The sequence below is a fragment of the Aspergillus pseudodeflectus genome, assembly GCF_044049435.1.
Source record: "Aspergillus pseudodeflectus strain CBS 756.74 chromosome Unknown BJX68scaffold_13, whole genome shotgun sequence".
Taxonomy (NCBI): Eukaryota; Fungi; Ascomycota; class Eurotiomycetes; order Eurotiales; family Aspergillaceae; genus Aspergillus; species Aspergillus pseudodeflectus.
Genome location: NW_027263789.1, coordinates 207,185 through 229,744, shown reverse-complemented (window position 1 = coordinate 229,744; position 22,560 = coordinate 207,185). Strand labels below are relative to the sequence as shown.

Below are 22,560 nucleotides of genomic sequence, written 5' to 3'. Positions count from 1 at the left end.
ATTGAATTGGTTGAAGAAAGTTATCAGCGTCCAGATGCCGTCCGCCTTGGAGCAGGACGCTTGACACAGAGTTGGCCAAGATAGACCGAGTAGTCGCCCGGTCCTCTATATGAGCCGGTGTAGATACAAGACCAGTAATTATCGTGGAATGCAAGTAGTAGTCTCGCCTCTTGCGTTGATTGTTATTGCTGCCCATGAAAGACTCGGAAGACAACACAGGCGGGCTGAACTGCAAGCACATGGCCCCGCAACCGGAACCTTCTTCGCCATCCTCTGGCAACGAAGTTTGTAACAGCACAGCTCTGAGGCTGCATTGGCCAACGAGTCATCATCCTCTCCACGAGGAAGCCTTTGCTCCGGACTCAGGCACGCCAAGTGCGCCCTCGGCAAGCACTGATCCTGGTTGGGTCTGTTTTCTCTACTTTTGCTCTCCTCGTCCATCCAGATCGCCGGAAAGTGCTAATGCTGCAGGAAACAATGGTTCCTAGTCGAATAGGAAGCCTCGCATTGGAGCCGATTTGGTTTCTTTGCAAAGAGCATGGTCCAATGAGGGCAGCCGAACGCGCTATCTCTCACCAATTATGCTTAACCTCGGCCAGAAGCATGGACGTTGACACCAAACATAACACCAGCCTTACACTATCACGCTAAGCCCCAGATGGTTGTGTTTTCCCGGGGTTGCTGGCTATCGCGAAACTCTGGAGTCTCATTGGGGGTTGGTTGAGCTTTATCTTATCAGGGACCACCAGCTCCTGGATCTCCCCCTTGGCACTACGATGTCGATGCTCACTGATAAGCACCTACTTGCTTCCACATGCCCAAGAAGGTATATTACATGGCTGGGTGGACTCTTGGCCTCGCAAGATAACAACTCTTGCGCACTCTTGGCCCGCTAATAGTCGCAGAAGAGGGGGCGATACTCATCGGATGGACCCAGTTGCGAGACATGGACGATGTGAGACAAAGGATAAAACGCGATCGAGTCCGCTCGTCGCGGGAATCTCTGAGCAGATCTCTCTTACACATCTAGAAGGGTGGGCACCGGGCACTTCGTCAATCGCAGATCTCTCGATCCAGGTATTCTGAGAAGCCCATTATCATCATGTCAACTGTATGTCTCTTCCCATGCTCGAGCTCGAGAAAATTGGTTAACTCTTCTGCTCGTACAGCCGGAATATGAACCGTCGATGCCGGACGGCGGCGATGCGACTCAGATCGATGTGAACGCGCCGTTTGCGGGACACGAGTTTCACTCGATTTATATCGTCGTCTGTACCTTTATCGTCTTCTTCATCCTGCCTGGTATCGGTTTCCTGTATAGCGGCCTCACGCGGAGAAAGTCTGCAATGGCATTCATGTTTCAGGCATTCCTGATACTCGCGGTGTAAGGGTCATATCCTTGCAGCAAAAAATGGTCATAGCACTAACAAGCAAGCAGTACCACATTCCAATGGATATTCTGGGGATATTCCCTGACCTATTCGAGAGACGGCGGTCCATACATTGGGACACTGAAGAACTTTGGCCTCATGGATGTGCTGGCAGCCCCGTCTCCGGGCTCAGCCGTTCTTCCCGAGATTTTGTTCTGCATGTTCCAGCTTCTGTTCGGGTCCTGCACAGTAAGTGGCATGTCAGAACTTTCCACACCGTTATACTCATTGATATAGGTGATGATTGTTATCGGTGGCGCCTTTGAACGAGGCAACATTTTCTCATCCCTCATATTCGCCTTCGTTTGGGAAACCATTGTGTACTGCCCTCTCGCTCGGTGGACCTGGAGTGCTCAAGGATGGCTATATAATCTCCCATCCATTGACTTTGCCGGAGGTGGCCCAGTCCACATCGCCTCGGGATGCGCCTCGCTCGCGTATGCCGTCGTCCTTGGAAAGCGCAAGGGCTATGGTGAACCTTCCATGAAACGCCCCCACAACACCACCCTTGTTTTCCTGGGCACCATCTTCATCTGGACCGGCTGGCTCGGGTTCAACGTATGTTCCAAATATAAACATCCTTGCAAGTTCCCCCACTGACTTGAATGTAGGGCGGCTCCACGCTTAGTGCTAGCGTCCGTGGCTATATGGCCATCATGAACACCAATGTTGCAGCATCAACCGGTATCCTCGGCTGGGTTCTCGTTGACATGATCCGTAACAAGGGCAAGTTCTCTCTTGTTGGAGCCTGTGAAGGAGCTATTGCCGGCCTTGTCGGTATCACCCCCGCAGCTGGGTGTGTCACCGTCTGGTTGGCTGCTTTGATTGGGTTCCTCACTGCTGTCGTGTGCTCGCTGTGTAAGAACATCAATGACTGGCTGCGCGTTGATGAAGGAATGGATGTCTTCAAGCTGCATGGTCTCGGTGGTATGGTCGGCTCATTCCTCACCGGTATCTTTGCGGACCAGTACATTTCCGCCTTGGATGGCGGCTCCCTCATCCCTGGAGCCATCAACGGCGAAGGAGTTCAGGTTGGCAAGCAGCTCGCTGAGATCTGTGCCATCTCTGCCTACTCCTTTGTCATGACCGCCGTAATCCTGATGATTATGAAGTATATCCCATACGTTGGAGTTCGAGTTTCGGAGGAGGCCGAGCTTGTTGGATTGGATGCATCTTTCTTTGTGGATGAGCAGGTCGGAGACTGGTCTGTGCTCGAGGGCATCAGGAGCTCACCCTTGATGGGGGTGTCGCAAGCACCGTCGGAAGAGGTGCAACAAACGGCGTCGGAGATCAAGACCGCCTAGAACTTTCCTTCTCGCCCTTAACTCCGGTTATTCCTTTCGAGACCGAGGAATCAAGTTATGAGGTTGCTTGTCGGTTAGTGACGGGTGACAAACTATAATTTAGTAATAATCTACCTTTTATGCAGCACTTGCATCGTTTCCGTAGATACCGTGAGGTCATCCCTGTGGACGTCGCGGAGCCCTGAAGATCTTCTCGTGCATGCATCTGGCCCCATATGATTTTGTGTCTTATCATCTTTAGCTTGGCAGAGACATTGGAGCCACCACTGGGCGGCCAACCAATCATCAGCTGCATGTTGGCACGCAGGCCAAGGGGGCTTGCGTCATCCAGGCCTATTAATATAAGGGTCTGACCCTGAGATCCCACTTTGACAGAGGGACCCTTTCTCGAAAAATTGGATTGTGAGCTGTTCGTTGCTTGCGATAGTTGCAATTATCGAGTCAATTATCCGCAGCATTCCAGAAGTTGACAGTGTTGTCCTGCGTGCCACAGAAGGTCGAGACCGGTGACATTTTATGGGCCTGATCCGAACGGGACTAGTGGCGGTCTTGGATCTGCGGGCTGTCGCGTCCTCTGCTGCAACTGTCGCCATCCGTTCCCGTCTTATCGACCGTTCCACTGTGATTTTCTCCCTCCAAGTCTGGCCTCACATTCGTCACTCTCCCTGCCTCTTGCTTTCTCCCCCTTCCCCTCCCTCACCCACCCTCCTGTCGTTTCAGCTGGACCCTTTCGATTCCCTCTCTTCGTTCGCGAAGCCACTCGTTTCTTCGACGCTGCCATTGTCTCGACTTCAGCTTGGTTGTCGCTCTGTTGACATCTCCCGTGCTCGTACTTTTATCCTTATCGACCCCCCAACCCCGGATTCGCAAACCCCTCCTCGCTCGATCGCACCTCCTCCGGCTCCGTACTCGCTCGTCGCGTCTAGCCTTCCTGTTGCCATGTTAATTATCTAGTTTCGCTGTCGAATCTACACACACCTCGATCCTGATGGGTAAATGTACGCTATCCGCCCCCTTCAAGGTCCGCTGCGGATCTAGACTAATGATCGACTCTTTCCAGGGCACTACGGAGTTGTCCTAGATGCGGGATCATCTGTGAGTTATTATTGAGGGTAATTTGAAACATAATCTGACTCGTCTAGGGGACGCGAGTTCATGTCTATCGGTGGCTCGACAACGCCGTCGCGCTCAAAGAACATAACAAACATGACCTCAAGTCGCTACCGGAGGTCAAGACCAAGTCGAGTTGGGTGAAGAAGATTCATCCTGGTATGTTAGGAAAAGATCTCGGGTCTGTTTAGAACGGCCACATTTTAACGATTTCTCTAGGAGTTTCAACCTTCGCCGATCGACCCGAAGAAATCGGACCCGAACATCTGGCAGAACTCCTCGAATTCGCTCGCGACATCATACCCGAAGATGCTATCAAGGAGACGCCCATTTTCTTGCTCGCCACTGCAGGAATGCGACTTGTGGAGGACGTGAAACAAAAGTTATTACTGGACCACATCTGCTCTTATGCTCGCGAAAACTTCGACTTCTCTCTGCCCGATTGTAACGTTCATATTCAGGTTATTCCCGGTGTCACGGAAGGGTTGTATGGGTGGATTGCTACGAACTACCTGCTCGGAAGCTTCAACTCCCCTGACGAGCACGACCATGGCAAAAACCACCATACCTACGGATTCCTCGACATGGGTGGCGCGTCGTCTCAGATTGCATTTGCTCCCAACGCGACTGAGAGTGAGAAGCATGCGAACGATTTGACCTTGCTTCGGTTACGCAACATCGACGGCTCGACGCAGGAACATCGCGTTTTTGTGACTTCGTGGTTGGAATTCGGAGTGCGCGAGGCCCGCAGGCGGTATCTGGCCGCCCTGCAGAGTGCGTTCGGTATAGACAAGGTGAAGGAATACCCTGACCCATGCCTTCCCGCGGGGCTTCGAACAACATTGGACGGCAAGCCGCTTGAGGGGGAAGCGGAACAATACCTTTTGGGCACCGGAAAGTTCGATGAATGCTTGCGCGGGACGTACCCTTTACTCGACAAGGACGCGCCATGTCTCGACCAACCTTGTTTGCTACACGGAATCCATGTCCCAGCTATCGACTTTGACGTGAATCACTTCGTCGGCATCAGTGAATATTGGCATACCACACACGAAGTCTTCGAAATGGGTCACACGGATAAGGCATATGATTTCAACACTTACCAGCATCGCGTTCAGGAGTTTTGCTCGCAGGACTGGGACTCGATCGAACAAGGAATCTCTGAACACAAATGGGGAAAGAAGCTAGATCGCGAGCTGGCCTATGAGGTTTGCTTCAAAGCCTCCTGGATTATCAATGTGTTGCACGATGGTATTGGAGTACCACGTGTCGGACTTGAACCCACGTCATCATCTAGCATTAATGGAACCAAGGAGGTTCTTGCTCACGGGCACAACAAAGGCTTCCTAGACCCCTTCCAAGCGGTCAACAAAATCGACTCGACAGAAGTGAGTTGGACGCTCGGCAAAATCGTTCTGTACGCCGCCTCAGAGGTCCCCGTGCAAACCGAAGAAGCCCTGCCCGTTGGCTTCGGCAGCAATGTTGCTGGTGTTCCCAGCGATTTCCAGTACCCCAGCGCTCAACTACTTCCGAATCCTGAGACTCTCCACGAAGAAACCTGGCAAGACACGCTCTTCGATGGGAGCTCGTCACGGCGAATCCCAGGCTTCATCCTTTTCATCTTCATAATAATTCTCGCCACATTTTTCCTCTGCGGTCGCAGCCGCCGGCTGAGGCTATACCACAAGATCAGCAATCTGTTCAAACGCGGACGCGGATCGCATTTGCCGCAAAGAAAGCGCAAGGCCTCTGGGGCCGTGAAGCCATCGTTCTTCGGCCAACGCAGTCCGTCGTACGAACGTATCCTCGAAGAGGGCATCCAGGATATCGAGCTCGGAGGCTCAGATTCTAGCCGATCGTCGTTTGACCCGGTTTCCGATAGCGACACCGCCGCTTTCTTGCCCCCGAAGCGGGCATCTAGTTGGGGCCATAGCAGTCCCTCGCGCCTGAAGTTCGATCACGACAATTCCTCTTCGGCAACGATTGGACTTGGAATCACGGCTGCACCAGGCATTTCTGCGATTGACCGAGCTGGCCTAGTCGTGAGAACGGAGAGTAGGGAGCACTTGACCCCCCTCGCACTAGGTCCAACAACAAACGGCCGACGATCCCGAGCAGCCAGTCCATCGCGCTCACACTCTCACAAGTCGCCTAGCACGACACCCCTCGTACATGAATAATGTTAATGTCTCATATGACAACTATTTATTGCATACCCTCCGGAGTTTAGGTTCGGTTCTGGTGTTATTGATCGAGGTCAGCCTCTGGAGTCTGTTGACTTCTTGACTTTTCTGCCTTCATTGCCCGTTTAGCTGAGCCTCGGCTATAGCCATTATTGCTTCTCGAATTGTGCTCAGGAGTACTTTTTGGTTTTTCTCTGGTTTTCTCCATGGCTGTGCCGTTGCGGGCGTCCGTCTTTCCCACTGTTGCTGGTGCTTGGTCGGGGTTTATACATCTTTTAATACAGCTGCATGTACGATTAGACTAAATAGGTCAGAATATCGCTGCTTAGGCTTAGTTAGCAGGACCGAATTCAAACATTATCAGACGATTTATATGAGCTTCGTCTTAGGGAGTTGCTACACTCACACCCCTCTAAACGTTATCAAGTTAGAAGCGTGCCCTGTATTGTTGATCTGACAATCCTCCAAGTGAGGATCCTCCATCCTCCCTTCCCAAGGACTCGACACCTCTTGAACTCTCTTTACTGTTTTTTATTCCGGGATGCTACGCAGTGAAGTTACCACATTGTCATACTAGCCCTGCAAAATTGAGCCCAGATCGAGGATTACCCAAGGCATCTACATTCGAATCAAAGTACACAGGCGAAGGACCATTCTGGGGTGATGACGATCCACTGGACTTCCTGACCAAGGCGCTACTGGACGGTAAGCCCATACAGCGCATAGAGGCTGCGGAAACGGACACTCCGAGGAACAAATCGAGCGCCGCGCTTCATGGGACCATGGCCAGCCATTATACAGAGACTAACGTGAGACCGCCAGGCACAGGGTGAAGGGCGCGATCTGACTTTCAGGGAGAGCTGAGGCCATCCTTGGAGGATCGTGAATGGCTATCTGGTTCGAGCTCCAGGGGGTGATAGTACCCCTATGTTTAGTAACGTCAAGTCGAGGGACAACTGGCTCAATTACTATAGTGACGATGAACCTCGTTGGTATGCCTATTCATGTAACGAGAAGCGCAAACCTCGTCCGTGTCTCAATTGGAATTTGGTTCTGTTTGCTGTAGCTCTCCTGCAGATAGTTGAAACGGGGTGATTGATTCCACATATCAATTCTCGGTGGTGCAATCTACCCTGCATCCATCATATTCCGTATGGTTCGATTGGGAAAGTCAAAGAAAGTCCTGAGTTCTTCCGGTTCGAACAAGTTATCAGCAGCCCACCAGTCCTCCCCCGGATAGAATTCTGATAACCCCGAGTCGACAGCTGGCTGGAATTGGATGTTCGGTTCTTGGTACGCTCCCTCGCTCAGCAACCCGCGAGGGGACTGTTCTTCATTCGGAGGACGTTGGCCATTGGACATGCCACTTGTAGCTCCTGGCTCAACTCCCCTTGCGTTCGGGCAGGATGGAGGCGGATTCTCGGACAAAAGGCCAGGATGCCCTGATGACTGCAGGGAAGGCGCTCTTCCAGAGAATTGTTTCGCCAGGATATTAACCGTACAGTCAAAGTATCTTGGCATACCTTGTCAAGCAACTCTTCCAGATGTCGGATCGCCAGACCAGTCCACCTTTCTCTCATGACGGCCAGGACAACGTGGAAATTGCGCACGCCTCTGGTTAGAATGTCTATAAATCTGTCCGCACCAAACTCCCTGGATAATGCCGTGGTATTTGTTCTCGTTGTGACGATCATCGAGATGGCCGAGAATACAAGACCTTGTAACAACATCCAAGAGTAAGGAAGTCGGAAATTCTGAATAAGTGTTTCATGAATTTCAATCACCTGGTACGACGACAGAAAGCACCTTTTCTGCAGTGCGGGTCCAGGTCGGGGAACAAGAGTGGTCGGTCGAGAAAGTGCGGCAGAGGTTGAGTAGTAAAGTCGATCCCAGTACTCCACTGGGTAGGGCGAGCTTGACTGGCGATACAGCTCATGTAGCTCCGCGTGCCACTCGTCTAGGCTTTGCTGAAGGCTTTCTATATTCGAAATCGAGTTATCGAGCCCCGAGATTGCGACTGCATTGTGTGATCTGCTTCGATAGATCAAGCACAGCATTTGTTCTTGAATCTGCCGGTGTTTGATATGGTGGATTGAGAGAGCAGTTTCCTGCGAATTCTGGGGAAAAGGCGCATCGGCATCTTGAAAAGATATACTAGCCGGACGACCTAGATTGAACGCCACTGTGATTTCGATGGCGTAGGTCGTCCAGAATACTCGACGCCGAAGTTCAAGCTCATCCACCGTAAACTTCCAGGCCTTGTTGTGCCGATGTAAGCCTAGCTCTATTGCTATCTTTCAATTTGATTAGTTCGGTTATCGGCTGTCATTGACAGTGTTACAAGACATACACGCATGGCCATTCCCACAATATGCCATTGCTCATTGTCAGATGGGCGGTGGGAGGCATAGATCGATACCAAGATAAGAATCTGCACCGAGATACCGGGAGTCAAGTTCGATGGTTCAGAGGCAAGCACTCCGATAGCCTTTCGGTAGAATGCCTCGGATGAGACCCCACGAGTCGAAGCGTCGTTTTGATACTGCCGCAGCCCCGCATCCGCCTGGAAGTGATCGAGAAGATGCTTCTGTTCGGCATGAACCGCACCTATCGCCATGATAAAAAATGATAGTCGTGTCCCCGCTTTCCCGAGGGGGCTCCTTAGATTATCCATGGGCATCAAACAATTTCTGTATGAGGGGTATCATCCTATGGAATATGTTTCTTTCCACACGTGGCATCACCCTAGCCTCACGAAGCAAGCTTGGCCCCGATAAGAATTCAGTACCCCGTGGACCTAGCCACCTGCGTGCCCCAACCTTTGCAACAGGTTTCCTCCCAGATTCTACGTGACCCCTCTCGCTCTTTGCAGCCTTCTCTTCATTCTCCAGTTTTTCCTGTTTATGAAACTTCTCTCCTTCCTACAACCTAAGCTCCCTCTTCCATTCTTCATATTTTGGGGATAAACGCTATTTTGACATCTTTGCCCGTACCTTGCTTGTACCTCAGCAAAATCAAGCAGACATGACCCAACTAAAATCAACAGAGCAGTCTCCTTTGTTGACTCCCACGTACATCCGCGCTCTCTCTCCAGAACTTCCCCAGTCCACGAGATTTGAATCTCTCCAAAGCTCCCTCATCGAGACCCCCATTCGCAGCGCCCCAGTGCCAAATAGTTCTGGAGAGCTTATTGTGTACACGGAGCGACGCTACACTCCGCCACCAACCACACTCCAAAGCGCAATATGGGTTATTGACCTGAACTCAGCTCGACGGTGGCCCATTCCTGACACTGCCAACGCCAGCTATCCTCAGTGGCTCGGTCATAGCGACCAGTTGATCTGGCTGGAGACTCTAGAGAATGGGCACACGCAGTTTGTGGTTGGGGACGCACGTCTTCAGAGTCCAGGTTACATTGCTGGCTCGGTTAGCGGGCCCGTCTGGGATCTTAGGACTGCTGGTGTTGTTTTCAAAGAGGATCGTGGTGACGATGATGACCTTTCTTTTGCTGTCATTGGCGAAGCTAATCCGGATGGGACGCTCTATAATCCCCGCATTGATGTAGGAGGAACTGGCGGCCCTGTGCAGCTGAAGGCTGGTGGTGCTGTATCTGTGGCAACGGCCCATAATGGCCATGAGTATAAAGATGCTCAAAGGAGGGACGTTATCTGGTTTGGATGCCTTGTGCGTCCATCTGGTTCGTCGCCTAGTGGGCGATATACCATTCCCAGGGTAACCAATCTTATGAGATATTTCAACCTAGGAGATGTCTCCCTGGAGGTATCACAAGACCACGAACACAATCATCGCGAAGTCTGTCGAGACTTCTACATGACCTCGTGGGTCATCATGTTTGCTGCAAAAGACCCAGAAGTGGATAGGGCGAGGCATACGGCTGGCTCATGTTACATCTGCCCTGTGCTTGACTGGAATGGGCTACTTGTGCCTGACGACTATTACAAAGCGTTCCGACATCGCGGCCTGGGTGGTACCATCTCATCACCAGCTGCTAATAAGAAGGGGGCTGTGGCATTTCTATCTCAGAAGGAAGACGGATATGCCGCGGACAAGAATCGGATTATTCTCGTCAACGACCTTAATACAGGGGCATACAGGGAGATCTTTGCATCCGCTGATGGCAAGGGGATGTGGGATCTTAGCCCTTCCAGTGCCTCTTTTGCCTCGGATGGTCATTTACTGCTCAATGTGGAGGAACAGGGCAAGAGAGTATTATACAAGGTGTCTCCAATGAACGGCATAGGTGACCGTGAGCCTACCCCAGCAGACGTTGTAAAGATTGAGCCTCCGTTTCCGCACCTGAGCTCCATAGATGAGGTTACGTGCGTGACTGAGACATCCTCAAGTGTCCTACTCGTCTGTGACAGCTTCATTCATGAGCGCGAATTCATACTCAAGGACCTGATGACTGGAGAAACACGTGAACTCCTCCAGAACTCCCCACGCGGCGGAATATCAGAAAATCAAATCGCCGAGATCTGGTACCCCAGCGCTAATAACCGCAATATCCACGCATGGGTGATCAAGCCTGCGGACTTCAACCCGGAGAAGAAATACCCGCTCGTCTACTTGATCCATGCCAATCAACATGGCAGCTGGATAAGTTCCTGGGGCCATGATCCTACAGGCTTGAATCTGAATCCGGTGTTTCTAGCCGAGCACGGCGGCTACGTGGTCGTCGCCCCTAATATCACCGGAAGCAGCGGATACGGCCAGGATTTTGTGGATGGCATGCGGCACTCGTTTGCCGGTGCACCATACGAGGACCTAATGCATGGCTTCAGGTATCTCCAGACAGAACCATCCTTATTCTATATCGACACCAGCCGCTCCGTGGCAGTAGGAGGCCCCGGCTATGGTGGATACATGATAAACTGGATCCAAGGCCAGGAGCTAGGACGGAAGTTTCGCGCTCTGATAAGCTGCAATGGCGTTCTCAACATCATGTCCCACCTCTCCAGCGCCAGCGACGTACGGCAATCAGTTATGCATGAGATGGGCGGGCCACCGTGGGCGGATAGTGAAACGTTCGAGGAGTGGAAGAGGTGGGATCCCTCGCGGTTTCTGCATAACTGGACTACGCCGCAGTTGGTTGTACAAGGGGCGCTGGATAGGAATCATCCTGTCTCGGATGCTGTTGCGGCAGTTCAGACACTGCAGCTTAGAGGGGTCGATTGCTCTTTTTTGCGATTTGATGATGAGGGGGCAGGCGTGAGGCAGCCCAGGAATTTGCTGGTGCTTTATCGGACCATACTTGAGTGGATGGATCGGTATACGAGGAGATAATGGTCTGCATTTTAACTGATTATACTAACCAATCATCTTCTTCCTGATTTTAGTCTCAAGGCTGATGAATACCATGAGCACATGACAAGGGCCTCAGATATATCCAAGGTATGCACTTGGTATTCATTATCCGACCCTCAGGCGTCATCACACCGAAAATGGCTTCGAACCTCATCTGACGTCTATTCGGGCTATGCCAATATACCATTCCAGGAGATGGCCGAAGGACACGTCCTGATTTGGGCGGGCATGTTGTTGTAGCCAACAGAATTCCTGCAACTGAGCTATGGACAGGAATAGCCCTCCATAAAGATACCTAAATCTTTGTCCAGCTTTATGTGCATTAAGAGAGTGATGTGGTTGGCCTATCCGACAATAAAAAAAAAAACTTAACCTCACCCTATTAGATTACTGCTGATATTTATCTATCCGGCTGACCACTAACATCAGAGGCATTTTTCTGTGGGATTTCCCAGATGCAGAAGAACATGATGCGTACAAAGACTACGAGGACCTGGTATCGGTGGTAGGAAGATTGGAGTTTGCGATGGTGTCGGCGGTTTTACTCCGAGAGAAGGGGAGAGCAATAGGAAGTTCATAACCGGGCCCTATATCCTACGCAGGTATGATAATCACACTGTATCTCAGTAGAACATTACGATGGTGGTAATTAGGTTATTTAACCCAAGACAGAAAAGTCTGATGCATTTTCAATTTCCTACTGCTCTTAAATCATCCAAAACACACATAGCACGGTTCTCGTGCTCGTCCCATCTTCGAAACACCTGCCTCAAGCTATTAGCCCGACACCCCATCCACAATTGCGCACCCGGTGGATATTCGCAGAGCGTACATACAAGCCGTGAACTCGCTCTAGTTAACACGCCCAATATGGAAGAACCCATCAAAGTCCGCACTGTTGGACCAGCCGGGGTCAGGGGTATCCCAGAGTCTGCATTCCTGGGTAGACGGATTGTACGCCCCGCTAGAGCACTCAGTAGTCTCATCACACGCCTCTAAGCAGTCGTACATGTCACTAGTCGTACGGGTGTAGTCGGGGACGCGGCCGCTGGCTAGGGATGGTGGATGTATGTTAGCAATGTGGGAGACCTAGTTGGTCCTTTGGAATAAATGAGAGGAAGGAGGGAAGGGAATGAAGGAGAAAAAAAAAAAAAAGAGAGAGAGAGACGGACGGGGGCATTGCAGGAAGGGAACACATACAGCTTCCGCAGCGCACGCGCCAGATCTGGTCTTCGCCGGCGCGAAGCTGGGTGTTGTCCCTGGGGCCTAAATTGCAGAAAGGATACTGGTTAGCTCGCATGCATGGTTGTAGAAGGAAGCTCTCGTTGCCCGTGAAAACTCACAACTAATAACATGATGTCCAATATTAATCAGACACTGATGTTGTCTTAATCTAGCCAGACCTTTATTATGCACAGCAATATCCCCATCACACCAATAACAAAGGCCGTATACATAATCATACTACAGATGTAGTAGAAATGGATCTAGGAGTATGTCTCTTTTATCCCTAGTGCTAGCAATCAATCTGTCTCTTTATTGCAAAATCGCAAGTGCTTCTACTGCGGGCGCTGGGCAACGCATAATCAGCTGCGCCTGTAAATAACTGTAGCACGTGTTGGTAGCCTGCCATTCATTATAGACTTGCCATAAGTATCTCGGGGTTTTTCTTTACCTGTTTGAAAATCTCCTATCTAGCTTCGCGTGTAGCTTTGTACCTGTCATGTCTACTTTTTACCGAGAGCCGCAAATGGCGCGCATGGCTAGAGCCAGGCTAAGGAGGACGCTAAGGCTGAAGGGGCTTGAGGTCTAATAAGTCTTAACCTAAATCCATAAAATAAATGTTCTTGGGCTTTTAGACTGGGCTTATCATAATTATTATGCTTGTTCATAAAGTCATCTTGTACGTGTATGCATGCAAATCTTCTGCCTTGAACAGGATTACTAGTAGAGATATACGCCTCACATCGTTTTCAAGTAGGTAGAATTTTTCGCTTCCAACTACGAGTATAGCCACAAGTAACGAGCATCGGCCGCCCCATCATGCAAAGGATCATTCTAGTCCGCATCTACCAGGTAAGTACCATGTCTCTGAGCAAATGCCCCGGGCCAACCCTAAGTCAAAGATAATACATCCTTCATTCACACTTGGAACATACATCCCTCCTCATCCCACGTTCAAAAAGGCAACACATATCAACATAATCTTGCGAAAAGGCCACAGAAAAGAACAGAGTACAATCACGCAATAATCCACACAACCATTAGTCCCCCTCTTCCCATCTTTCTTCTTCCGCCCTCGCGCTGTCTCTACTGCACCTAAAGTACATTGTCACGCCCGCCAACACATTGGAACATACTGGTCACCCCAGCAGCCGCCACTAGGGATCAGACGCCGGACCATCCTGGGGCGGACTCGGCTCCGGCCTATTGGGCGCCTGTGCATCCGTTTCATACACAGCACCACAGTCAATCGCATAGTCAGTGTAGCAGCTGTCGTAGCATATATCACGACTGGTCTGCGTGTAGGTGTGGCAGAGTTCGTGGCATAGTGATTCACGATCTGGGCCTTTTTTTTTTTGGTTTCAGTTAGCTTCGTTCAAGGCGAGTTCGTTGAGTCCGCGACGGGGAGAAAGATGGAGAGGCGGATGGAGATGAGGGTGGGGGCGTACAGTTCTTTCCCATGACAATGGGCTCGCCCTGTTCAGCGCTTTGTGGGGTTGGAGCGGCAGTCCCCGTAGCAGACAGGAGGGTGAGGGTGAATAGAAGGGGAATTGTGGAGAGCATTGTTGGTGGTTGTTGCAGAATAGAGACTGGAGACTCGAGAGAGTAATAATATTCTGATAGACAATTTAGTATGAGTAGAGCTCGATGGGTGAGGGTTTATATATCTTCCCGGATTATACCAAAGCGCACTGTACTACCCGACTAGGTAAGATGATTCAGCCCCAAACAAATAGTTATCCCAAGGCTGGCTGAGTAGCATTGGCTGGTATCGAGATTGGTTGATGTGTTGACGTATAGTTAGCAAAGTAACCATCAAGACTCTGTAAGCTATTATTAAGAATTTGCTGTATATTATTTTAGCTAGAGGGTAATTCTATTAAAATCTTGCAAGTGGGGGCGATGAGTGTGCCTGAGTGCAGGTGCAGTGGAAAAATTACCCAAAAAGCACCCGGAGGCGTTACACCCTGGCTTAACTTATCCCACACCTATTAGTGTCCACCAGGGACCCCTCTTCGGAAGAGGAAGGGGAGCAGGTAATAGGCCCGAATGCCGGTTACGATGTTGGCTGGGCATGCTTGGCTGGTCGATCAGCTCTGTAACCAGGCTTGAGATTGCGGGATCCCGAGCTCTTTACGGGGTCTTAGATTTGTGGAGCGGAGCGCAGTGAGCGTCTTCTTTCGGTGTCTTCATTCTCGAGCGTTTTAGGCGCCTCGACGCAGTTGCCTCGGGTACCTTGCTCTAGCCTTTCTACGAGGCCCACAGATTTAACATAGTTCTACAGTGGATATGGTCAATGTATAGGTATTGAACATTCCTATTTCCTCGTGTAAACATAAATTGCACGTATACCCCCTCTCACTCCTTAAGGCCCTGTAGATATTTCAAACAAAGCCACGTTCTACCACTTTCCCCAGCCGGTACCCAAACGCCGCCTTAAACTTCATTCGCTCCCATTGCTAGTAGTCGGCCTTGACTTTAGTGTACTCGGCCCACCAGAGCCCGGAGCGGCAGCTTCCCCCTGGGAAGCGGCGCAGGGAATCGAAACGCCGCGATAGCAGTCATGGTAGCATTGGTTTCTTCCGTCCTGCAACTGGTGGCAAACTTCATGGCAATGCGTGTCGTGATCCAAGCCTAGCATTATCTCGTAGTTAGGGGTCTGTATGCCTCTTGGATCCGATATGAAGGGTTGTTTTGGGGTTGCGGCTGGGAATGGGGTCTGGGGGCGTTACAAATTCCGGTACCGTTGGTTTAAGTTCCAGGGGTGCTGGGACCTGGGCCGCCAGGGATGATGTTAATGTCTGACAAGTCCCAATCGTCGCGTTTGACTGGGGCGGCGTTGATCGTGGTGACGAGGGTAAGGAGGAGAGTGGGGAGTTTGGGGAGTATCATGATTATGACGTAGCTCTGAGTTGCGAAGTGTTTCAATAATTCTGGCGTAGATTAAGGTAGCGGTTAGGAGCTGGACGCGAAGGTCTATTTAGACTATGCAAGCGCATAGTACTGCCAAATAGGAAATATACGTCGGGGCTGACATCCTTGGCATCAAGTGCAGACTCTATGTTAATTATCAATACAAGCTGGTGGTCTGAGTTATCCAGCTCGTATTCTTAATTTTAGCATAAAAGTGCAATAACCACATCAAATAACCAGAATCATGGCAGCAATGCAAAGAGAGAGAGTAACAAAGCAATTGCTGTCTGATTATCTGTCCATGTGTACATGTACTACGTACATTGCAGTTTCATTCTGGTACTTGAATACAAATGGCCTTGGGCCAAACAAGGGACAAGTATTATAACTATAACCCTTAAGTTACTACATATGTAGTCAGGGCTTGATTTATCTTTGACCAGGGCCCTCTTTGCTGTTAATTCAGACTAGCCGGCTCTAGGTGAGGCCATCTCTTTGTACTCCGTACTCGATGGCTCTAAGTATGTGATTGACCATTGTAGAAAGATTACTCGCGAGCTTATAACTCCGCTACAGCACTCTATGTAATAGAGCAGCCTCAAGACGGGCGCAAAAGCAGTCATCCTACTTTAACTTCAGCATGCTCTTGTTATGCCAGATATTTGCCCTAATTACTTCCGGTATATGAGCACGTGACACATGCTGAGCCGGATGACTTAGGTAAGCCACTCACCGCCTGGCAAAACCTGCAAGGAGCTTTGAGAAATCCAACGGACAACTCCAGCTTCATCGACATTTCCGTTACGGCAATTGCACCTCATACCCACCTATCTCGCTGGCCAGACCGTCGATCACGACTCATAATACCCCCTTCGATATATGCGCCCGCGATAGCGAACCGCCACCATGCGCTTGACCGTCGAGCTGATCCAAAACTCCCTCTCCTACATCAACCCGCTCAAGGATCGCGAGCTAGATCTACGAGGTGCGTTCCACACACTGAGCCTGAAAAGGACAGATACTACACTTTTACATGAGCTGGATTGATATCGACCTTTGTCGTTGGGGTTGTCTAGGGCACAAAATACCTTCGATTGAGAATTTGGGTATTGCAAAGGTAGGCCGCCGCTCCGCTCCGCTTCGCTTCCCGCGTCACCTACTCTGGTTCTAGGGTCTTTGGTTGGAAGTGCATGGATGGATGGGTTTGTACTGATCTTTGGTGGTGCAGGACCAAGATGCAATCGACTTCACAGACAACGATATCTCCTCCCTTTCGAATTTCCCCTTCTTCCCTCGTCTCCGCATGCTTCTTCTCGCGCGGAATCGCGTCCGACAGATTCAGCCGACTATCGCTACTTCGATACCTGGATTGACGACGCTTGTTCTGACGCAGAATAACCTCGCCGAGTTGGCGGATCTGGATCCGCTCCGGAACCTCACGCGGTTGACGCATTTGACGCTGCTCGAGAACCCAGTTACGCGGAAGGAGGTACGCACAATCATTGATTCATCCTATTCATACCTTTCATTTCCGCACGGAGCTCGCGTAAAGCTAACTCGACTCGCTACCTAGTACTACCGCCTCTGGATAATCTGGCGCATCCCCAGCGTCCGCTTCCTCGACTACCAAAAAGTAAAAGACGCCGAGCGCGCCAAAGCAACCGAGCTCTTCGGAACAGCCGAGGAACCCTCCGCGCTCGCATCCAAGATCCTCGGCGTCAAGTCGCGCACTTTCGACGTCCCCTCAGGCGCCGCCGGCACGACGGACCGCGCACCGGCCGAGAAGGGTCTGCGGGTGAAGTTGACGGACAAGGAAAGGAAGAGGATCGAAAAGATGATTCGCGAGGCGAAGAGTCTCGCGGAGATTACGCGGTTGGAAAGGGAGCTTAATGAAGGGCGGATACCCGGGGGTGCGGATCTGGATGTGGATGGGGAGGGAGATGCGATGCAGATGTGATGTGTCCACATGTCATGGGTGTTAACATTTGATTTCCGGCTGTGTCTGCATATATTTGTTCTACTGGTTCTGGGGATCCTTTCGTTCGATTTGATTTGAGACGGTCTGGGATGTATATGGCCGTGTTACCCTTGCTCATAGGCGTTGAGTTTGCATCCAAATATAAAGAGTCAGATCTGGGTTTATGCTTCCGTTTTGCTTATGCCATGTTGAATCCAGCTCTCTATGGTCAGCAGGCCGTCATTAGACGACCTTGTAGATACCTATGCCAGGTTGTTTCTTGCGAATCCTCTCACAGAACCTGGAGTTTTTTGCGATAAGATAACCGCACGTGCCAACGTCATTCTGGCGTGACTCCAAGTCTCCAACGCCATCACCGACCTCAATTTCCTCCGAGATTGGTTTCGCAATTGCTCCAAAAGCTACACTAGGCCCTGGCTATATACCAGAGATTCTCTAGTGACCTCGAATCTCCAACAAACCCGAAATCACCACCTCGCCCCTCAGCATCCAATCTTCCAAACTCCAACCCCTCAACCCCGCACCACCACAGCACCTCTACAACAACCACAACAACAACAACAACAATGCCCCCTCAACCCCCAGCCGCCGCCCCCTGGCGCGCCCTCTTCCTCAGCGGCCTCGAAAAATCCTCCGCCTCCGCCTTCACCCTCTCCACAATCGCGCACAGCGCCAACCCAGCCAAACCACCCGTCCCGCGCGCCCGCACCGTCGAATTCCGCGGCTTCTTCCCCAAGCCCGCGTCGTCGCTGCACCAGTCGGCGCTCGACGCGCTCAAGGCACAGGGAATTGGTCTGAATCCCGAGGTGTACGAGAGTGAGCTCTTTGCGATTACGACGGATAGACGGATGGGGAAGGTTGGACAGATTGGTGGGTCGGGTGCTAGTGGGGATAGTAGAGGTGGTGAGGGAGGGGAGGAGGCTGTCGAGGGTGTGTTTTGGTTCGAGGAGGGGGTTATGACGCAGTGGCGGGTTCGGGGCAAGGGGGTTACGATTGGGGGAGATGGAGCTGGGGAGGAGGGGGTGCGCCAGAGGATTTTCCGGAGGATGAGGGTTGTTGAGGGCGCTGATGAGCAGTCGATCTCGGAGGAGGTCAAGAGGTGGGAGTGGGAGAGGCAGGTTACGACGTATTTTGCGTCGCATACCCCTGCTATGCGAGGTGTGTTTTCTTTTTCGCCTTCTTCCCCTTGCGTCCCTCGCTATTGCAGGTGGTATCTTCTTGGGAACGGAGAGCTAATGGTACCTAGGCTCATACAAAAACCCAACCCCTGGCACACCTCGATCCCAGAACCCGTCTAATCCGCAGTGGAAGCTGAATCAGAAGGTGGAGGACTTGCAGGATCCGGCTGCAAGAGAGAACTTTCGGGTATTGGTTATTCTGCCCGAGGAGGTAGAGAGGTTGGATCTCTCGAATCCGGAAGATGTGCGGCGGACGAGGTGGACGTTTGTTGAGGATGAGAGTGGGGGCAAGTGGGAAGAGACTGAATTATGGCCGTGAGGGGATAGACTACTGCCCGGTGTATACTATCAAGAAGTGAAAGTGGAAAGAACAATCTACCAAGGATGAATCCATTTAGGTAGCCAGCGCGATGGTTGCTCCTTCCATCTTTGAAAGACTCGCCCTTTCGACTTTTTACGGAAACATGTTTTTGATCTGCACGTCTATCCCGGACTCATCGACATTGCTTACCTTGATATCATTTGACCGTACGAACTTCGTTATCTTATAGCAATATGGACTCCCAGTCTCCCGATGAGCCCAGGTCTCCACACCATGACAACGAATCTCCCGACCGCCTCCAAGATATTGGAGAGCAATCGCCATCACCTCGTGTTCAGAACCTAGAGGACGCCGCCGTCTCTTCACTTACGAGCGCCGCCAGCGATATACGGTTCACGTCAAAGTCACCGACGCCATCCCCGCCGCCTGGCCTTTTGGAGGAGTTGGCGGAGCTGCAAGGTGAGTAGTCCTGGGTTGTTGGTACGGGAATGGCAGCTTGCTGAACCTGATTGGGGAGAAGCTCTGCCTCCCCCTTCACAGCCCATGGCGCCGAGGCCAACACCTGTCAATACGTCGTCCCAGAGTCCTCTGTCACAGATTTCACAGCACCAGAGCTCTGGCATTGAAAGTTCCGAGCTGCAGAGCCCCGAACCCCAGGGTCCAGTTCCTCTAAGCCCTAGTGCAGGTTCGGCATCTGAGCGGCACGAGCCGTCGCCGATATCGCGACCGAGCCATCCGAGTCCCAGCACGGCTACGAGGGTGCCTCAGCTCGCAGCAGAGCAAATATGCCAGGCGTTCCAGACCGGTGAAGCTCTGCGAGAGACGGTTCAGCATGTTCTCGAACGGGTTATGCAAGAGGCGCATGAGGAGGCTCTGAGACGGGTCCGGGGAGAAAGTCGGCAGCAGGCGGGGCGACCGCGTGAAGAACCCAGCCCTCTCGATATCGGCCAGGTCAGTTACCCCACCACGTGTCATGCGCGGGGCTGATAAAGTACTGGGGACCATAGTCGGCGATGGCGCCTGGGAGCCCCATAGGACCTGCCCTAGACACGATAGTTCGGTTGAGGCAACAGGGGAGAACAATTCGGCAGCAGAGTGAGCACGCTGACATGCCCGGATAGATGAAAGTCTCGGAAGGGCTGGGGAAGCTGACCATGATCATGCAGGCGAAGCACCCTCTTCCCTGGGATCCGAGCAACACGACCCCTCCGGTCCAGCCGTTCCGTCTGTAGAAACTCAACAGAGTCGCCCATCTCAACGTCCACGTGCAGGATCTGCTATACCGCGGAGAGAAAGGGTGTTGGCACGAAGCCAATCACGCAGTCAGTCACGTCAACCACCACGCAGCCAGTCGCAGCCACCGCGGGCTACCAAACGCAAGCCATCAGGCTCGCCAGAGAAGTCAGAACCCGGTCATCCCAAGAAGGAAAAGCGCAAGCCATAATGGGGTATGAGACACGATGTTGACTGTTGATGGTGTTATGAGATGGTCGAGTTTGCAAACCTGGAAGAAGGGCCTCACTGAGATTGGCTAATTGATATTCTTATGTTTTGCCCGCGTCATGACCTGATCCTACACCTGCTCAGTTTTAATGCTAACTTTGCTTCTCTTGTATATGGTAATGTTGATGATGCTGCAGCCCCGTGCATTGTGTACTCCGTAGGTGCATAAATCTTGAAGTTTAGATGGCATAAAGATCGATGATTGATCAGCACCAGTATTGAGGATTGAATGGTATGGATACTGACGGCTGAAAGGCACGAATGCGAGGGGTCGGATGGCGCGAAATGGAAGAGCAAGAGGTATTAGTGTCAATAATTCCAAAGCATGGAACGCAAAAATCTTGAAGTTCAAGGCATGGGTCTGAAAGGCGCAAACGGGAAATTGTCAAAGACATGGCTCGGCATCTCGAGAGTATGAATATCAAAGGTCCAGAGCTATCTAGATCAAAAACCTAGAGCCGTGGAGAAGGCATTGCAATCGTGACTATTCATTCCTTTCCTTTGAACCATAGCTAAGACTCACCACCAAACTTCTGTTCCCGAATCCCGGAAAGAGAAGTCTTAGGGATTGCCTACAAGGGTATGGCTTTTGTCTTACCATGCAGAATTGCAGAATCAGTGGGACAAGTTCATCTCAACTCCCTAACGTACATCGCAGCCAGGAATGGGAGCGAGAGGTACGTCGGTGGGGAGCGGGATCAGGCCATTACGCGATTTCCGTCATATTGGAAGCGGAGCGGCTTGGAACAGTCGCAGTCGCAATCTTTACTGGATTGGCAACCCTGTAAGAACGATGCAGTAGCATCCTCGACGGATTGGGTCATGTGCAGCCTGCAGGAGAGGCAATGGTAGTATGTATGCTCAACGCTGTAAGACACAGATCAGCATCATTAATCTGTCTGGACAGATGGAGGAAGCGAGCAGCATCATGGATTCCGGATCAACGGCGTATCAACCGGAATTGGTCTCCGGCTCCGTTGTTGAATGTCGACGAGGCAAAATGGCGAGACTCGTCGCCGAGTTGAGTTCCGGCGGCGGTAGCCCTGTTCACGACTATTGCAAGCCACTCCAAAGCCTCTTGGATAATTGGACGAAACGCCTGTCATCGAGCAAGTCAAGCAAGAAACGCCCGCCGTGATCGACCGCGGAAACCTGCCAGCGAGCCGGCTGGCCGCTGGCCGCTGGCGGGCACGAGGCGGTCGGTGCCTCCCGTGCTCCAGCTGCGACATGCGACGTTGCGTGGGGAGACGATGGATTCGAGCTTGAATTAACCCCGGCCGTTGTCTGAGACCTCAGAAGTCGTCGGTAATCCCTCCAATGACAGGGCCAGATGGTTGCCAGTGAGCAGGTTGTTGCCCGGTGGCAGATGCTTGTCAACCGTTACGTGTCATGTCTGGTTTGGGTAAGGCGGGCTTGCTTGGGAGGCTTGAGGAGGGCACATCATTGACCATTAATCATCTCGCGTTCCCATATCGCGGCTGCCGCCGTCATGTCATCTCATGGTGGAGCGGAAGGATCGAGAAGTGGTTAGCGTAAACGAGGGGACAAAGAAACTAGGCGCTTGGGTCAAGTCGGCGAGTTGAGGCGATCCTTATTGAGGAAGCGACTGAGCGAGCAGTCAGCATGCCACTCCTGAGCAGCCGTGTTGAATAGATGAAATCTTTAATCGAGGCTTCCAGAAACACTGATAATCAGGAGTTCTGACCTGTCGTCCCTCGTGGCAGGTTGAGCGTCCTGGTCGGTGTTACCCTGCAAAACAAAGGAATCGCAGCCCACCTAACCGTAAACATGGATGGCCAACCGAACAAGACGGGGCGGAAGCGACGAGAGACTGATTCGACCCCTCTCTCCCTCTCTCGGAATTGACACTTCCAGGAGAGATGGCCAGAATTAGCGTCGAGGCCGGGACTTTTTTCCTTGCATGCAGTCGTCGAGCAGCTTTTTCGACCGTCGTCAATTCATGCATGCAACCAACTAACTCACCGCTGTTTTGGTGCTGCTGACAGGGATGAGGCGGAATGAATGGGATTGTTTGGAGAATGGCATGCGTGGTTGAATTGACACTGGGATGTTGTACAGATCTCGACCAC

At 51.6% G+C, this 22,560-nt stretch overlaps 9 protein-coding genes across 9 annotated transcripts; 7 read left to right on the top strand and 2 right to left on the bottom strand.

Moving 5' to 3' along the window:
* Positions 1-1,102: 1,102 nt before the first annotated feature.
* Positions 1,103-2,734, top strand: BJX68DRAFT_265041 (ammonium transporter; the record flags this gene model as incomplete). Its single annotated transcript, XM_071045139.1, has 5 exons — positions 1,103-1,111; positions 1,170-1,384; positions 1,439-1,619; positions 1,668-1,988; positions 2,042-2,734. The coding sequence occupies 5 exons, from the start codon at positions 1,103-1,105 to the stop codon at positions 2,732-2,734; spliced, it is 1,419 nt and encodes a 472-aa protein (XP_070900940.1).
* A 406-nt stretch (positions 2,735-3,140) lies between these two features.
* Positions 3,141-3,832, top strand: BJX68DRAFT_44175 (uncharacterized protein). Its single transcript, XM_071049171.1, has 2 exons — positions 3,141-3,732; positions 3,795-3,832. Exon 1 carries the CDS (start codon positions 3,251-3,253, stop codon positions 3,686-3,688), a length of 438 nt encoding a protein of 145 aa, XP_070900939.1. The 5' UTR covers positions 3,141-3,250; the 3' UTR covers positions 3,689-3,732; positions 3,795-3,832.
* On the top strand, positions 3,526-6,401 carry BJX68DRAFT_44160 (putative nucleoside diphosphatase (Ynd1)). The gene is made up of 4 exons (XM_071049170.1): positions 3,526-3,732; positions 3,795-3,829; positions 3,877-4,003; positions 4,064-6,401. Exons 1-4 carry the CDS (start codon positions 3,723-3,725, stop codon positions 6,022-6,024), a joined length of 2,133 nt encoding a protein of 710 aa, XP_070900938.1. The 5' UTR covers positions 3,526-3,722; the 3' UTR covers positions 6,025-6,401.
* Positions 6,402-7,155: 754 nt separating this feature from the next.
* Positions 7,156-8,644, bottom strand: BJX68DRAFT_265039 (fungal specific transcription factor domain-containing protein; the record flags this gene model as incomplete). The annotated part of the gene is made up of 3 exons (XM_071045138.1): positions 7,156-7,476; positions 7,551-8,321; positions 8,378-8,644. The coding sequence occupies 3 exons, from the start codon at positions 8,642-8,644 to the stop codon at positions 7,156-7,158; spliced, it is 1,359 nt and encodes a 452-aa protein (XP_070900937.1).
* Positions 8,645-9,051: 407 nt separating this feature from the next.
* Positions 9,052-11,331, top strand: BJX68DRAFT_254178 (alpha/beta hydrolase family protein; the record flags this gene model as incomplete). Its single annotated transcript, XM_071042853.1, has 2 exons — positions 9,052-9,098; positions 9,186-11,331. 2 exons carry the CDS (start codon positions 9,052-9,054, stop codon positions 11,329-11,331), a joined length of 2,193 nt encoding a protein of 730 aa, XP_070900936.1.
* Positions 11,332-12,204: 873 nt separating this feature from the next.
* On the bottom strand, positions 12,205-14,139 carry BJX68DRAFT_265037 (uncharacterized protein; the record flags this gene model as incomplete). Its single annotated transcript, XM_071045137.1, has 2 exons — positions 12,205-12,404; positions 14,025-14,139. 2 exons carry the CDS (start codon positions 14,137-14,139, stop codon positions 12,205-12,207), a joined length of 315 nt encoding a protein of 104 aa, XP_070900935.1.
* A 2,139-nt stretch (positions 14,140-16,278) lies between these two features.
* lea1 (U2 snRNP complex subunit LEA1) lies at positions 16,279-17,640 on the top strand. Its single transcript, XM_071039600.1, has 4 exons — positions 16,279-16,474; positions 16,566-16,606; positions 16,718-16,978; positions 17,063-17,640. Exons 1-4 carry the CDS (start codon positions 16,396-16,398, stop codon positions 17,444-17,446), a joined length of 765 nt encoding a protein of 254 aa, XP_070900934.1. The 5' UTR covers positions 16,279-16,395; the 3' UTR covers positions 17,447-17,640.
* A 393-nt stretch (positions 17,641-18,033) lies between these two features.
* BJX68DRAFT_265035 (uncharacterized protein) lies at positions 18,034-18,964 on the top strand (the record flags this gene model as incomplete). The annotated part of the gene is made up of 2 exons (XM_071045136.1): positions 18,034-18,625; positions 18,714-18,964. The coding sequence occupies 2 exons, from the start codon at positions 18,034-18,036 to the stop codon at positions 18,962-18,964; spliced, it is 843 nt and encodes a 280-aa protein (XP_070900933.1).
* Positions 18,965-19,082: 118 nt separating this feature from the next.
* Positions 19,083-20,732, top strand: BJX68DRAFT_44066 (uncharacterized protein). The gene is made up of 4 exons (XM_071049169.1): positions 19,083-19,426; positions 19,485-19,918; positions 19,975-20,062; positions 20,134-20,732. Exons 1-4 carry the CDS (start codon positions 19,201-19,203, stop codon positions 20,409-20,411), a joined length of 1,026 nt encoding a protein of 341 aa, XP_070900932.1. The 5' UTR covers positions 19,083-19,200; the 3' UTR covers positions 20,412-20,732.
* The last annotated feature ends 1,828 nt before the right edge of the window (positions 20,733-22,560 follow it).